The sequence below is a fragment of the Staurois parvus genome, unplaced genomic scaffold, assembly GCF_062004578.1.
Source record: "Staurois parvus isolate SC_StPar_1 unplaced genomic scaffold, SC_StPar_1.0 ptg000634l, whole genome shotgun sequence".
NCBI classification, from domain to species: Eukaryota; Metazoa; Chordata; class Amphibia; order Anura; family Ranidae; genus Staurois; species Staurois parvus.
The window spans coordinates 2035184-2048246 of record NW_028318430.1 but is presented as its reverse complement, the minus strand read 5'-3'; the positions used below and the strand labels follow the sequence as shown (position 1 = coordinate 2048246).

Below are 13063 nucleotides of genomic sequence, written 5' to 3'. Positions count from 1 at the left end.
GCTTTGTGTGTCATTGAGAAGGTGATTAGCTATACTTGATTGCGTTTTACAAATCATTTTTAGGAGCGGAATGTTTGTTTGAAATTATTATTTTTTTTTTTTTCTGGCAGGTTGGTATTATCATTTCACTTGGATGTCATAAGTTGCACTAAATAGAGCTGAATAAAATAAAAACTGTCTATTTTTGCATTTCAGGCTGCAAAGCAACAAAATATGCTTATTTGAAGTGTGTGCACACACATCATATGAGCCACCATTGGTGGCTAGAGATATCGATCAACAGGTTCCGGCCGGAGATTCCCCACCAGTGATCGAGTATAACTGTCGGGAGACACCTGTGTGTAAACACAGGTCTCTGTCCTGCCAGCAGTAAAGCAAAGAAATACACAGCAGTATGTTTCCCTTGTAAAACGCACACAGTTAACCCTTTGATCACCCCAGGTGTTAACCCCTTCCTGCCCAGTGTCATTAGTAGTGTCAGTGCTTTTTATTAGCACTGATTACTGTATTAGTGTCACTGGGGATGGCAGTAGCAGTTCCCGCCCAGTGTCAGAATGCCCACCACAGTCCCCGCTATAAGTCGCTGATTGTTACCATTACTAGTATAAAATAAAAATTCCAGTGTGTGTGTATATATATATATATATATATATATATATATATATATATATATATATATATATATATATATATATATATATATATATATATATATATATATTGCCGTAAACCAATTAATTTACATGTTTTGGGATTTTGATTTAGCAAGGACATGTAGCAGAATACATTTTGGCCTAAATTTATGAATAAATGTTTTTTTTTTTTTTTGTTTTGTTTTGTTTTTTTCAAAATTCTCTTGTTTATAGCGCAGAAAATTAAAGCCACACAGGTGATCAAATACCACAGAAAGAAAGCTCTATTTGTGGGGGGGAGGGGAGACGTAAATTTCACTTATGTACAGCATTGCATGACCATGCAATTGTCAGTTAAAGTAACGCAGGGGAGCAAATCTTCTGGAGGGCAAGTGGTTAAAAGCAATTTTTTGTGTTGTGTGTTTGTACAAAGCTGCTTCCATTTTGGGTTTACCTTAGCCCTTTGCCAGGCTATAAACACATCTAACAAATACAAAGAATTCAGTGTATTGGAGGAGACCAGGAATGAAAATTGCCGTGGCTGCAGCTTTATGCCATCGGTCAAATAACCAAGCATGCTGAAAAGAAACCATTTTTGTGCAAGGCCTATAAAACATCGGACAAGAATCCAGAGGCAAAGTAAGTCTGTGGAATAATCCAAGGTGATTTACAATACAAAAAAAAAAATCTTGTTTTTAGATAGGTACAGCTTTAGGTCACTCTTATTTGGCGCTAATCCTGCACTGTGCGTTGTGAACACAGGAGGTCACACAGCTGCCATTCAGGAAACTCTTTGCAATTTCTCGATGAATGCAAAACATTTAATGAGGTGGAGCGGTGTTGGCATACTTATTTTTGTCCGGTCAGATCACACTTATTCATTGGGGAAAAAGCAATGGTGGCTGTGCCGGGCAAGCGACCTCCTGTGTTCTGTAAGCAACGGGGCAGCTGCTTGGCATGGGACCCAGAAGCTAGCAAGGATCAGTGTAGTAGCGGTGCCTACTACATTGATTTTCCGTTTTTAGGGGGATCCCACAGGTATGGCACCTACATACTTGCATTTGTCCAGAAATGCCATACCTAAACTTCAGCCTTCATTTTGCTTTATTTTCCAGCATAAGCAATATACATAGGCATGAGTAAATGGGTTTTCTATGTCCTCCCTCTTGCACTGCAATGCATGGTGACATCTTCTGCATGTTTGGTGTGAGGCCCTATAGTTTCCAAGCCAAGTCAATAGAATTGGAACATTTGAGTATACATGTTGAAAAAGAAGTATCATTTCTACTGCTTTACATTTGCATTCTCTACCTTCCCTATAAAATATAGTCCTAAATTGTTGATCTCGATTCTTGTCGGCATCTATGCTTTATTTTTACAGCAAAGCGTTTAGCAGCCTATCAGGAGGTAGAGTCCGAAGAAGAAGATAATGGAGCAAAAATGGCAACACTTGCAAGGCGGGACAGCAATGGCAGCCATCACAGTGTAAAAGCAGTTCACCGGAATCAGAGTACCAAGACCCACAGGCGGACTGGTAGTAGAGCAGAAGCTATGAGGGCCAGTATCCTTTCTAAGCACACAGCATTTAGCAGTCCCATGGTACGTGCTAGCGAATAAAGACTTTCAATAACTTGTTAAGGTTTCTTACCAGCCATAATTGTGCTAAAGACTCCATTATTGAAATACATTGTAGCTTTAATTTAAAGTGTTACTAAAGCTAAATAGGTTTTTTTACCTTGATGCATTCCTTGCATTAAGGTAAAAAAAAGTTTTTCTTTTTCTGTCCTCCCCCCTTCTCTGTGTGAAGGGGGAAAAGAGAGGATAGATCCAGCGCTGTGCACAGCTGCATCTCTTCTCTCTCAAATCCTAAATTGTAGCAACAACCAACGGCTCCTGCTGCTGTCAACTAAATGAAGTGTGTGGGGGGGGGGGGGGGGGACTGGGCTAAGTCCCACTGTGTGTTTATGGAGCACGGCTCCATAGACACACTGCTTGGGAGCGAGCAGACACCATGTGCCCCCATAGCAAACAGTTTGCTATGGGAACACACCAAAAAGAGAAGCCAAGATCTCTGGCCAGGGACCCGAGAAGAGGAGGATCGGAGCGGCTCTGTACAATACTACTGCACAGAACAGGTGAATATAACTTTTTTTTTTGTTCTTTTAATTGCAAAAGTAATTTTTTTTTTCTTTTTTTAACACTTTAAGAGGTATGTCCAACATGAAGTGTATGTCAATAACTGCATGTCTGTGTGTCAGTGACTGGAAGCTGCAATTTAGGATTTTGCGTACAGGTGGATCTTAGAATAGCATGATGTGCTAGTAAGCATTGCATACTAGCACATTATGAAATATTTACCTTAGATCGAAGCCCTACAACATTGTGCTGTCACCGCTGACAGGGCTTCCATCTTCACACAGTGTTCCTTCCGGGTTCAAGGGCTCTGGCAGCTTGAATGACCGAGCAGTGATGACGTTACTCCCGCGGGAGCTGCGGTACAGCTTTCTGAAGGAACGGCATGGGTATACCGTTCCTTTTAGAGCACATGCGCTGCTGTTGTCACCAGCTCCTAAACGTGCACATTTAGGAGATATTAATTTTACCTACAGGTAAGCTCTATTATGGGCTTACCTGTAGGTAAAAATCACAACGCAGACTTTACTACCACTTTAATGTAATGAGTTCTAGATTGGGCCTATGTGCATCTAGCAGTGAGGCTGGAGGCCTTACTTTTTACAATGGGGGTGTAATTTATAGGTTAATTTTTCTGTGAATACCCTATAAAATTATTAAACCAATGCATGCTATATTTTTTTTAAATGTTCTCTATTACTCAGACGTACAATAACAAAGGAAGCTTATTCCTTTATTACCCTAGTGCACTTAGTGCTGTCTGTTCAGAGACCTACCAGACCAGCTTGCTAATATTTTTACTTTGTACTTCACATTTATATACTTTTAAGCAGTGTGTATGTGTGTAATATAAATATACACTGCTCAAAAAAATTAAAGGAACACTTTTTTTAATCGGAGTATAGCATCAAGTCAGTTAAACTCCTGGGATATTGATCTGGTCTGTTATGCAGCAGAGGGGGTTGTTAATCAGTTTCAGCTGCTTTGGTATTAATGAAATTAACAGGTGCACTAGATGGGCAACAATGAGACAACCCCCAAAGCAGGAATGATTTTACAGGTGGTCACTGACATTTTTTTTCCCTACTCCATCTTTTCTGACTGTTTTTCACTAGTTTTGCATTTGGCTAGGGTCAGTGTCACTACTGGTAGCATGAGGCGATAGCTGGACCCTACAGATGTTGCACAGGCAGTCCAACTCCTCCAGGATGGCACATCAATATATGCTATTGCCAGAAGGTTTGCTGCGTCTCCCACTAAAGTCTCAAGAGCATGGAGGAGATTCCAGGAGACAGGCAGTTACTCTAGGAGAGCTGGAAAGAGCTGTTGAAGGTCCTTAACCCATCAGGAGGACCGGTATCTGCTCCTTTGTGCAAGGAGGAACAGGTTGAGCACTGTCAAAGCGCTACAAAATGACCTCCAGCAGGCCACTGGTGTGAATGTCTCTGACAAAACAATCAGAAACAGACTTCATGAGGGTGGCCTGAGGGCCTGGCGTCCTCTAGTGGGCCCTGTTCTCACTGCCTGGCACCTTAGAGCTCGGTTGGCATTTGAACACCAAAATTGGCAGGTCCGCCACTGGTGCCCTGTGCTTTTCACAGATGAGTACAGATTCACCCTGAGCACATGTGACAGACATGAAAGAGTCTGGAGAAGCCGTGGAGACTGTTATGTTGCCTGAAAATCGTTCAGCATGACCGTTTTGGTGGTGGGTCATTGATGGTCTGGGGAGGCTTATCCATGTAGGGACACATAGATCTCTACAAGCTAGACAATGGCACCCTGGTTGCCATTAGGTATCGGGATGAAATCCTTAGAGCCATTGTCAGACCCTATGCTGGTGCAGTGAGTCCTGGGTTCCTCCTGGTGCACGGCCATGCCCGGCTTTCTGTGGAGGATGAAGGAATTAATACCATTGAATGGCCCCCACGCTCGCCTGACCTAAATCCAATAGAACACCTCTGGGATATCCTGTTTCGGTCCATCCAGTACTGCCAGGTTGCACCTCCAAACTGTCCAGGAGTTCAGTGATGCCCTGGTCCAGATCTGGGAGGAAATACCCCAGGACACCATCCGTCGTCTCATTAGGAGCATGCCCCGACGTCAGGCATGCATACAAGCATGTGAGAGCCATACACACTGAGTACCATTTTGAGTTACTACAATGAAATTTCAGCAAAATAGACTATCCTGCTGCATAATTTTTTCACTCTTGGGTTTCGGAGTCTCTTTGAATTTGGTCGTCTGTAGGTTGATTATTTTCATTTCCATCAAACTATGGGGCATCCTTAAGTTCCTAACACATTACCCAGTCCACATCAGTTTTGAGCAGTGTGTATGTATATATGTATGTGTGTACAGTCGTGCTCAAAAGTTTGCATACCCTGGCAGAAATTGTGACATTTTGGCATGGATATTGAAAATATGACTGATCATGCCAAAAATGCTCTTATTCAAGGATGATGATCATATGAAGCCATTTATTATCAAATGGTTATTTTGGCTCCTTTTTTAAAGCTTAACAGAAATGTCCCACATCTGTGACTTTTTAAATTGCAGTTAGTGTCAGTGTATAAATAGTCAATGGAGTTTGTTAGCTCTTACGTGGAATCACTGACTAGGCTAGATACTGAGCCATGGGGATCAGAAAAAATCTGTCAAAAGTCCTGCGTAACAAGGTAATGGAGCTTTATAAAGATGGAAAAGGACAAAAAGATGTCCAAAGCCTTGAATATGCCAATTAGTACTGTTAAATCACCCATTAAGAAGTGGAAAGATCAGGGATCTCTTGATGCCAAGGTCAGGTGGACCAAAAAGGATTGCAACAACTGCCAGAAGAATTGTCCGGGATTCAAAGAAACACTTACAGGCAATCTCAAAAGAAATACAGGCTGCTCTGGAAATAGATGGTGTGGTTGTTTTTAAGGAGTACAATACAGTGGTACTTGAACAAAAATGAGCTGTTTGGTCGAGGTGCCAGAAAGAGAAGCTTTTACTCCACCAATGCCACAAAAAAGCCCAGTTACAATATGCCTGACAACACCTTGATATGCCTAACCAGGCCTTTTTGTGTCATTGATGCAGTAAAGGTTTCTTTCTGGCACCTCGACCATGCAGCTCATTTTTGTTCAAGTGTCATCCACACCATTTTTTTTCCAGAGTAGCCTGTATTTTTCTTGTGGTTACCTATTGGTTTCCCTTTTGTATCCCAAACAATTCTTCTGACAGTTGTGGCTGCAATCTTTCTTGGCTTGGTATCAAAAGATCCCTGAACTTCCCACTTCTTAATAGGTGATTTAACAGTACTGACTGGCATATTCAAGGCTTTGGACATCTTTTTATGTCCTTTTCCATGTTTATAAAGTTCCATTACCTTGTTACGCAGGACTTTTGACAGTTCTTTTCTGATCCCCATGGCTCAGTATCTAGCCTAGTCAGTGCTTCCATGTAGGCGCTAATATACACTGACACATATTGCAATTTAAAAAGCCACAGATGTGAGACATTAACCTCTAACTGGCATTTTAACCTGTGTGTGTCACCTTGTGTCTGTACCAAGGCCAAACATTCCAGGATTTGTAAACTGATCATGGCCATTTTGGGTGATTTCTATTTATGATTTAAAAAGTAGCCAAGCAACTATTTGAAAATATGACAGATCATGCCAAAAAATGCTCATTTATTGAAGGATGATGATTATATAAAGCCATTTATTATCAATGTCAAAATTTCACAATTTCTTCCAGGGTCTGCAAACTTTTGAGCACAACTGTATGTATGCATTCTGACCCTCTTCACTTTTATCAATTTTTTTGTTTTGTTGCCTCTTACCAAGTCCCTTCTGTCCTGATTGCTCAGTTTGGCCAGGTGACCAGCTCTTGGAAGAGTCCTTGTTAGACCAAACCTTTTCAATTTGAGAATTATGGAGGCCACTGTACTCTTGGGAACCTTCAGTGCAGCAATTTTTTTGTAGCCTTCCCCAGATCTATGTCCTGCAATAATCCAGTCTCTGAGCTCTGCAGGCAATTCCCTTTGACCTCATGGCTTTTGCTCTGATGCAGTATGCATCGTTGGTTCTGAGGCTTTTTATAGAGGTGTGTACCTTTCCGAATCCTGTCCAATCAATTTAATTTGCTACAGGTGGACTCTGTTGCTGAGATGTTTTTACACCTTGATTGATCAAGAGAAATGGGAGGCACCTGAGCTAAATTTCAAGTGTTGTTGCAAACGGTGTGAATACTTTATGCCAATGTGATATTTCAGTTTTTGCTTTTCATAAATTTTCAAACATTTTCAATCTGTTTTCGCTTTGCCATTATGGGGTACTGAGTGTAGATTAGTTAGAAAAAAATGAATTTAAACAACTGTAGTATCAGGCTGCAAAGTAACAAAACTGAAAAAGAGAAGGGGTTCTGAACTGTGATTTATTTTTTTGTTTCCCAATTGTAAATAAGTGATATATAAAATTGATTAAAATATAAAAAAACGTTTTTGTTTTTTTTTTTTTTTTGTTTTTTTTCCTGAAGGAAAAAGATATCACTCCTGACCCAAAGCTTCTAGAAAAAGTAAATGATTGCACTAAAGCTTTGAAGATTGTGAGAAACCGCGAAGATCTCATCTCCAGGCTCACTCCAGAACTGATGGATGTGTTTGACTTTTTTGTTGCTTTGACTATTTGCAATACTGTTGTTGTAACTTCTCCAAATCAGCCTAGACAAAAGGTAATATGAGTGGAGAGAATGTGCTGTTCGGAGTCTTAACTTACTCCCTGCATCATGCATTGTAGCAGTGGAAAATGCAGCTATAAAAATGTTTAAAGCTGAAATCCAGCTAAAAGCTTTTAAATCTGTTAAAGTGGGTAAGGATGGGGACTTCGAGGTGACACCTGAACAAAAAGTGAGAGAGTGCAGGTGTCACAGGACAGGAAGACAGAGCAAACAATTGTAAGCTTATTTTTATTTAGTAAATGTGCTTCTTTTTGCTTTTTTTGTCATACCTTATGACTTCTCACCTTGACAGAAATTGACAGGAAAAAAAATTGGAGTTGAATACGACAGCTCAAAATAACATTCATTCAGTCAGCTGAACTTACAATGCTTTTCTTTACACTGTTTTTGTGCGGAGGCAGCCATTTTGGTAGAGGCAGGACTTTTTGCTTCCCCATGCATGTTTAGTCTCCAACAATGAGAGAACAGTGAGGAGCACAGCAATGATATCACAATTTCACTCCAAATCTCCTGACACTAGCCAGTCAGGTAGCAATACCATAGAGCACACACTGCAGCTATACAGCTATGAGGCTTGTAGATACAGGCGTGCCTAGATGCGCTCAAATACCAGGCAGTGTACTGCTGTTTTTCAGGAGGAATTACAAATAAAATGTAGTTTTTGTTTGTTTTTTTAGGGTACTACTTAAGCAAACTTAATATTTCTAAATGTTCCCTATAATATATCATGGTTTCACTTTGAGTTCAGTTCCACATCAAAGTGGTTGTAAGACCTGTGTGCAACAGCCCCCCTAATACTTACCTGAGCCCCATTCCGATCCAGCGTTGTGCAAGAGAGCCTCGGCTGTCTTTGGTTTCTCCCTCCTCATTGGCTGAGACAGTAGCGATAGCCAAGGGCGCCCGCTACTGTCACAGCCAGTGAGCCAATGAGGAGAGGTCTAGGGCGGGGCTGAGCAATGCTCCATGTGTGAATGAACACACAGCAGTGGCTTGGTAGTGAGCCTGCTCAGGTGCCCCTATGGCAAGCAGCTTGCTATGAGGGCACTAGACATGAGGGTGGGACCTGGAGCATCGCTGGCTGACCCAAGAAGAGGTAAGTGACATTTTGTGGTGTGCGGGTTGCTTTTTTTTTTTTTGTTTCTAATACCACTTTAATGGCTTATTTCATATGGTATAGTAGTGCAAACTGCAATAATCTGACAATCCTATTTCTAGTTGCTGTAAGGTTTAAGGGCCCTTTCAGACTTTTGCAGTGCAGAAATGCATATGGAAAGCTCATTTAGAATGCCACAAATACGGTAGTTGTACAGTAATAGTCTGGTTGCAGTGAGTTATTGCCTTTTGCACTGTGGAGTTAAACTGGCTAATAGTTTGGGAAGAGCCGGGCCAAGTGCAAATTCAGTTTAACTTTTTTTTTTTTTTTTTTAAAGGTTCGAGTCCGTTATGAACTGAAATCCCCTGTTAAAACCATCGAGGACTTCATCCGTAGGTTTACTCCTAGCCGACTCGCTTCGGGATCAAATAGTAGTAGTAGCTCATCAAGTCTTGCCACTAGCAAATCTATGCAAAGAATTGGATCAAGTATTTTGTCTTCCAGCTCAGTCGAAGGCAATTTTACTAAGTTAGAAGGAAAAGTCTATGGCACTCCACAGACTACTGTTGGTAGTCAGGACTCTCACCATGGAACCAGAGTCACAAGAGATGTACAGGAGGGAGAGTTACGCTATGAAGCAGAAAGCCCTGATGAAGCTGCTCTTGTATATGCTGCCCGAGCGTATAGCTTTTCTCTTGTTGGTAGACTGTCTGACCAAGTAACTGTTGAGTTACCACACTTGGGGAGACTAAGCTTTGAACTTTTGCACACTCTGGGATTTGACGCTACCAGGAAACGGATGTCTGTGGTTGTCAGACATCCACTTACAGATGAAATTGTTGTTTACACTAAAGGAGCAGATTCAGTTGTTCTCGATCTTGTCCAAGAATGTCCTAAAGGTAAGAGTTTTTTTTGTTTTTCTTCTTAATCTGACTAGGCTCCATGCGCACTAGCTCCTAGAAGCTGTTATGAGCATTTTTTTTTCTGCTCCTAGATAGAAGATAATGTTATCCTTTTGTGTCCATGCACACTACTTTAGGCTATTAACATTTTTTGAGCTTCAGCGTCTAGGAGCAGGAAAAGAGAGATGTGTGTGGGTTTTTTTTTTATGGTGTGTTTGGTTTTTTTTGTTTTTTTTTTTTTTTGCTTCCCCAGCAGAAAAAAAACCCCCACTAAACTCTCCTAACAGTTTTTTTTTTCTTTTTTTTTTTTTTGTTTCTAGCTTTATTTGTTTTGTTTTTTTATCCTACATGTACTGTAAAAACACTAATAAAATGCTGACGCTCCTAAACACTATTACCAGCTTTTTTTTTTTTTCTCCAGCGTTTTTTGAACTTACAAAAAATCTTAGTGTGCATGGAGTCAGGGTGGGTACATGGTGGGGCATTGACACTGTTGGTAATTTTAAAATGTAAAATAGACACACAAGTGGTCAGGGTCAGGTTTTAGGCCTGTTTCACAGAGCCGGTTACCTGTGGCCGGCGGATTCTTGCTGCTGGAATGACCAGATCATGGGATCAGCAGCGGCTGCTCAGTCCATTTAAACTGATGGGCTGACTGTCACTGCTGTGAAATAGACCTTATTCTGTCGCTGTGCTACTTTAGAGCAGCAATGGGAGAAACTTATTTAGTAGGGATGCACCGAAACCGGTATTGATGCCGATACTGATTATTTTCATGAGTGCTCATGAAAATACTCCCGATACCTTAATCTATACTTGACAGTGCGATTAGCATTAATGGACGCAAATTGCACCTCAAAGACTGCATGCAGTTTCCCCACTGCTCCTATGTGAACCCAGGCTTGTCATAGCCCGAGGTCACACAGGTTGAGGACTGTGCTGTGGGAGGGCTGAGAACTTTGATGTGTGGGCAGTGAGGACAGTAAGGGGGGGGGGGGGGGGGGGGCTGAATAATGTGGGGGGGCCTGAGCACGGTCATATGGGGAGGTGCCTGAGGACTGTCATATGGGCAGGTGATGTTAATAGGGGCAGAATACTCTAGTAAAGGGGCAGAGGACAGTACTGCTGGGATCGTTGATGTCAAGGAAATGTGGGAACACTACTGAGAAAGGGGTGGAGGGAGGGTGATGTAAAGGGAAAGCTGAGGACACTCCTCAAAAGGGGATCTTGATGTGAAGGGGGAGGGGACTGAGGATGTAAGAATAGGTTCAGATATGTGCATTTGGTGCGCACGTCGCGGGTAGGTCAGCCCATTCATTTTAATGGGCTGCACTACCTGCCCAAAACACAGACCTGCAAGAAGTCCTTGACCGTTTTTTCAAAAGTGTTCTGCACCAAAACGCATGGTGCTGCAGCAACATGCGGTTTGGAACACAAAAATGCACCACAGATGCCAACATGAGATTCGGACCTCTGCTGTAAGAAAATTTTACTGATCGGTTCTCTGTGAATTTTAATTAAATACCCCTGAAATAGATTTTCTGTGATGTGCAATACATTTTATTATGAAAACTATTTGACTTTATTTAGAAATTGATTGGTGTTCCTCAGATTGCAACTGAATAATAAAAAAAAAAAGCCCCAGATTAACATGTTAACCACTTCCGGTCCACCCTATAGCAGAAATACGTGTGTATATATACGTGATTTTGCATTTCTGGGTAGGAGACACACACTACCCACGCCGCCATTCGTGGCCACGGCTGTCAATCACCAGGTCCCAGCCGGTAATTACTCACCGGCGCCCGATCATTTCCAAAGATCTCCGACAGGGAGGAGGACTGTTTTATTTACTAACAGTTCTCTGTCAGCTCCTGCATACTGCTTTGGATGGCTGTGCACATCCGGAGCAGTGTGATTTACAGTGAAGCACACTGACACGGCCCCCTAGTAAAACACTCCCTGTACACAAAATACCACGTGGACTGTAACATTCAGTCCCAATTCGGGAAAAATAAAGTGCCCAGGTGTTGAATACTAATTGGTGAACTTCGTGCAAAAATGACAGGTGCTCCACTGTGCTCAATCGGTGCTCCACATGGATGTGCACTCAACGTTGCCCCTTGACCACCTATCTCTAGGTTGGTCTTAAGCGCCTGGTTTGGGACTAGCCCAATGCGTGATGGCAAGAATGGCACCAATATTCATTCCTGGGAATCATGTGATCTGGCTGATTAGTAACCAATAGGATGATGACCAGCGTGGATATAAATGTGTAGTTTAAACAGAACCTTTTTAAACTCTCTCCTCTCCTCTCCTCCCCTCCCAGGCAGTAAACCAAGTTTCAGCATGTGAACAGAAACAAAAGCAAACATCCCATAGTGTAAAACCATAACAAACTTTATTGATGGGGAGAAATTATAAGAATGAAACAAGCAAAGTGCCCATAACCTGGCACTCAGTGTATTTAGCCTTGCTGCCTGTGAATAGGAACAAGATGGCCGCCGCTTTCCAGCGTGCGTTCCAAAGGGCGGAAATGACTTCGGTCGAGGTTTGATGACTTCTGCTGGTTTCGATCAATGGAGCGTCATCAGGAAGTGCCCTGTACACAGTTAACACTTTGAGCGCCCCTCATATTAACCCCTTCCTGCCCAGTGCCATTAGTACAGTGTCTGTGCTTTTTATTAGCACTGATCACTGTATTAGTGTCCACTGGGGATGTCAGTGTCAAAATGTCCGCCACAGTCCCGCTATAAGTTGCTGATCGCTGCCATTGCGAGTAAAAATGAAAAAAAAAAAAGAAAACCAATCCCAGTATATATACCACCATTTGTAAACGCTAGAACTTTCATGTAAACCAATTAATTTACACGTATGGAGGTTTTTTTTTGTTTTTTATAGCGCAAAAAATAAAAAAAAGCACAGGCGATCAAATGCCACCAAAAGTAAGCTCTATTCGTGAGGGGGGGGGGGGGGGGGGTGAAGGGCGTAAATTTTATTTGGGTACATCGTTTCATGACCACACAATTGTTAAAGTAATGCAGCGCCGGAACGCAAAGAAAAAGGCCTGGTCAGGAAGGAGGATAAATCCTCAGGAAGGCAAATTTAAGTTTAAGGTACAAAAAGTCTCACCACCACACAAGGTCTTTTTCCAGAGCAGCCTGTATTTTTCTTGTGGTTACCTATGGGTTTCCCTTTGTATCCAGAACAATTCTTCTGGCAGTTATGGCTGCAGTCTTTCTTGATCTACCTGACCTTGGCTTGGTATCCAGAGATCCCCAAACTTTCCACTTTTTAATAGGTGATTTTTCAATCCTTATAAAGTTCCTTTACCTTGTTACACAGGACTTTTGACAGTTCTTTTCTGATCCCCATGGCTCAGTATCTAGCCTAGTCAGTACTTCCATGTAAGAGCTGACAAACCCATTGACTATTTATACTCTGACACTAATTGCAATTTAAAAAGCCACAGATGTGGGACATTAACCTCTAATTGGCATTTTAACCCATGTGTGTCACCTTGTGTGTCTGTACCAAGGCCAAACATTCCAGGGTATGTAAACTTTTCATCATGGC

At 41.9% G+C, this 13063-nt stretch overlaps 1 protein-coding gene across 2 annotated transcripts in view; it reads left to right on the top strand.

Moving 5' to 3' along the window:
* Positions 1 to 13063, top strand: part of ATP10A (ATPase phospholipid transporting 10A (putative)) — a 166501-nt gene that overhangs the window by 94092 nt on the left and 59346 nt on the right. For both annotated transcript variants that reach the window (XM_089693482.1, XM_089693484.1), the window contains exons 8-10: positions 2014 to 2231; positions 7292 to 7486; positions 8923 to 9484. In XM_089693482.1, coding sequence (XP_089549608.1) covers positions 2014 to 2231; positions 7292 to 7486; positions 8923 to 9484 — 975 coding nt within the window. The remainder of the gene's footprint in view (positions 1 to 2013; positions 2232 to 7291; positions 7487 to 8922; positions 9485 to 13063) is intronic.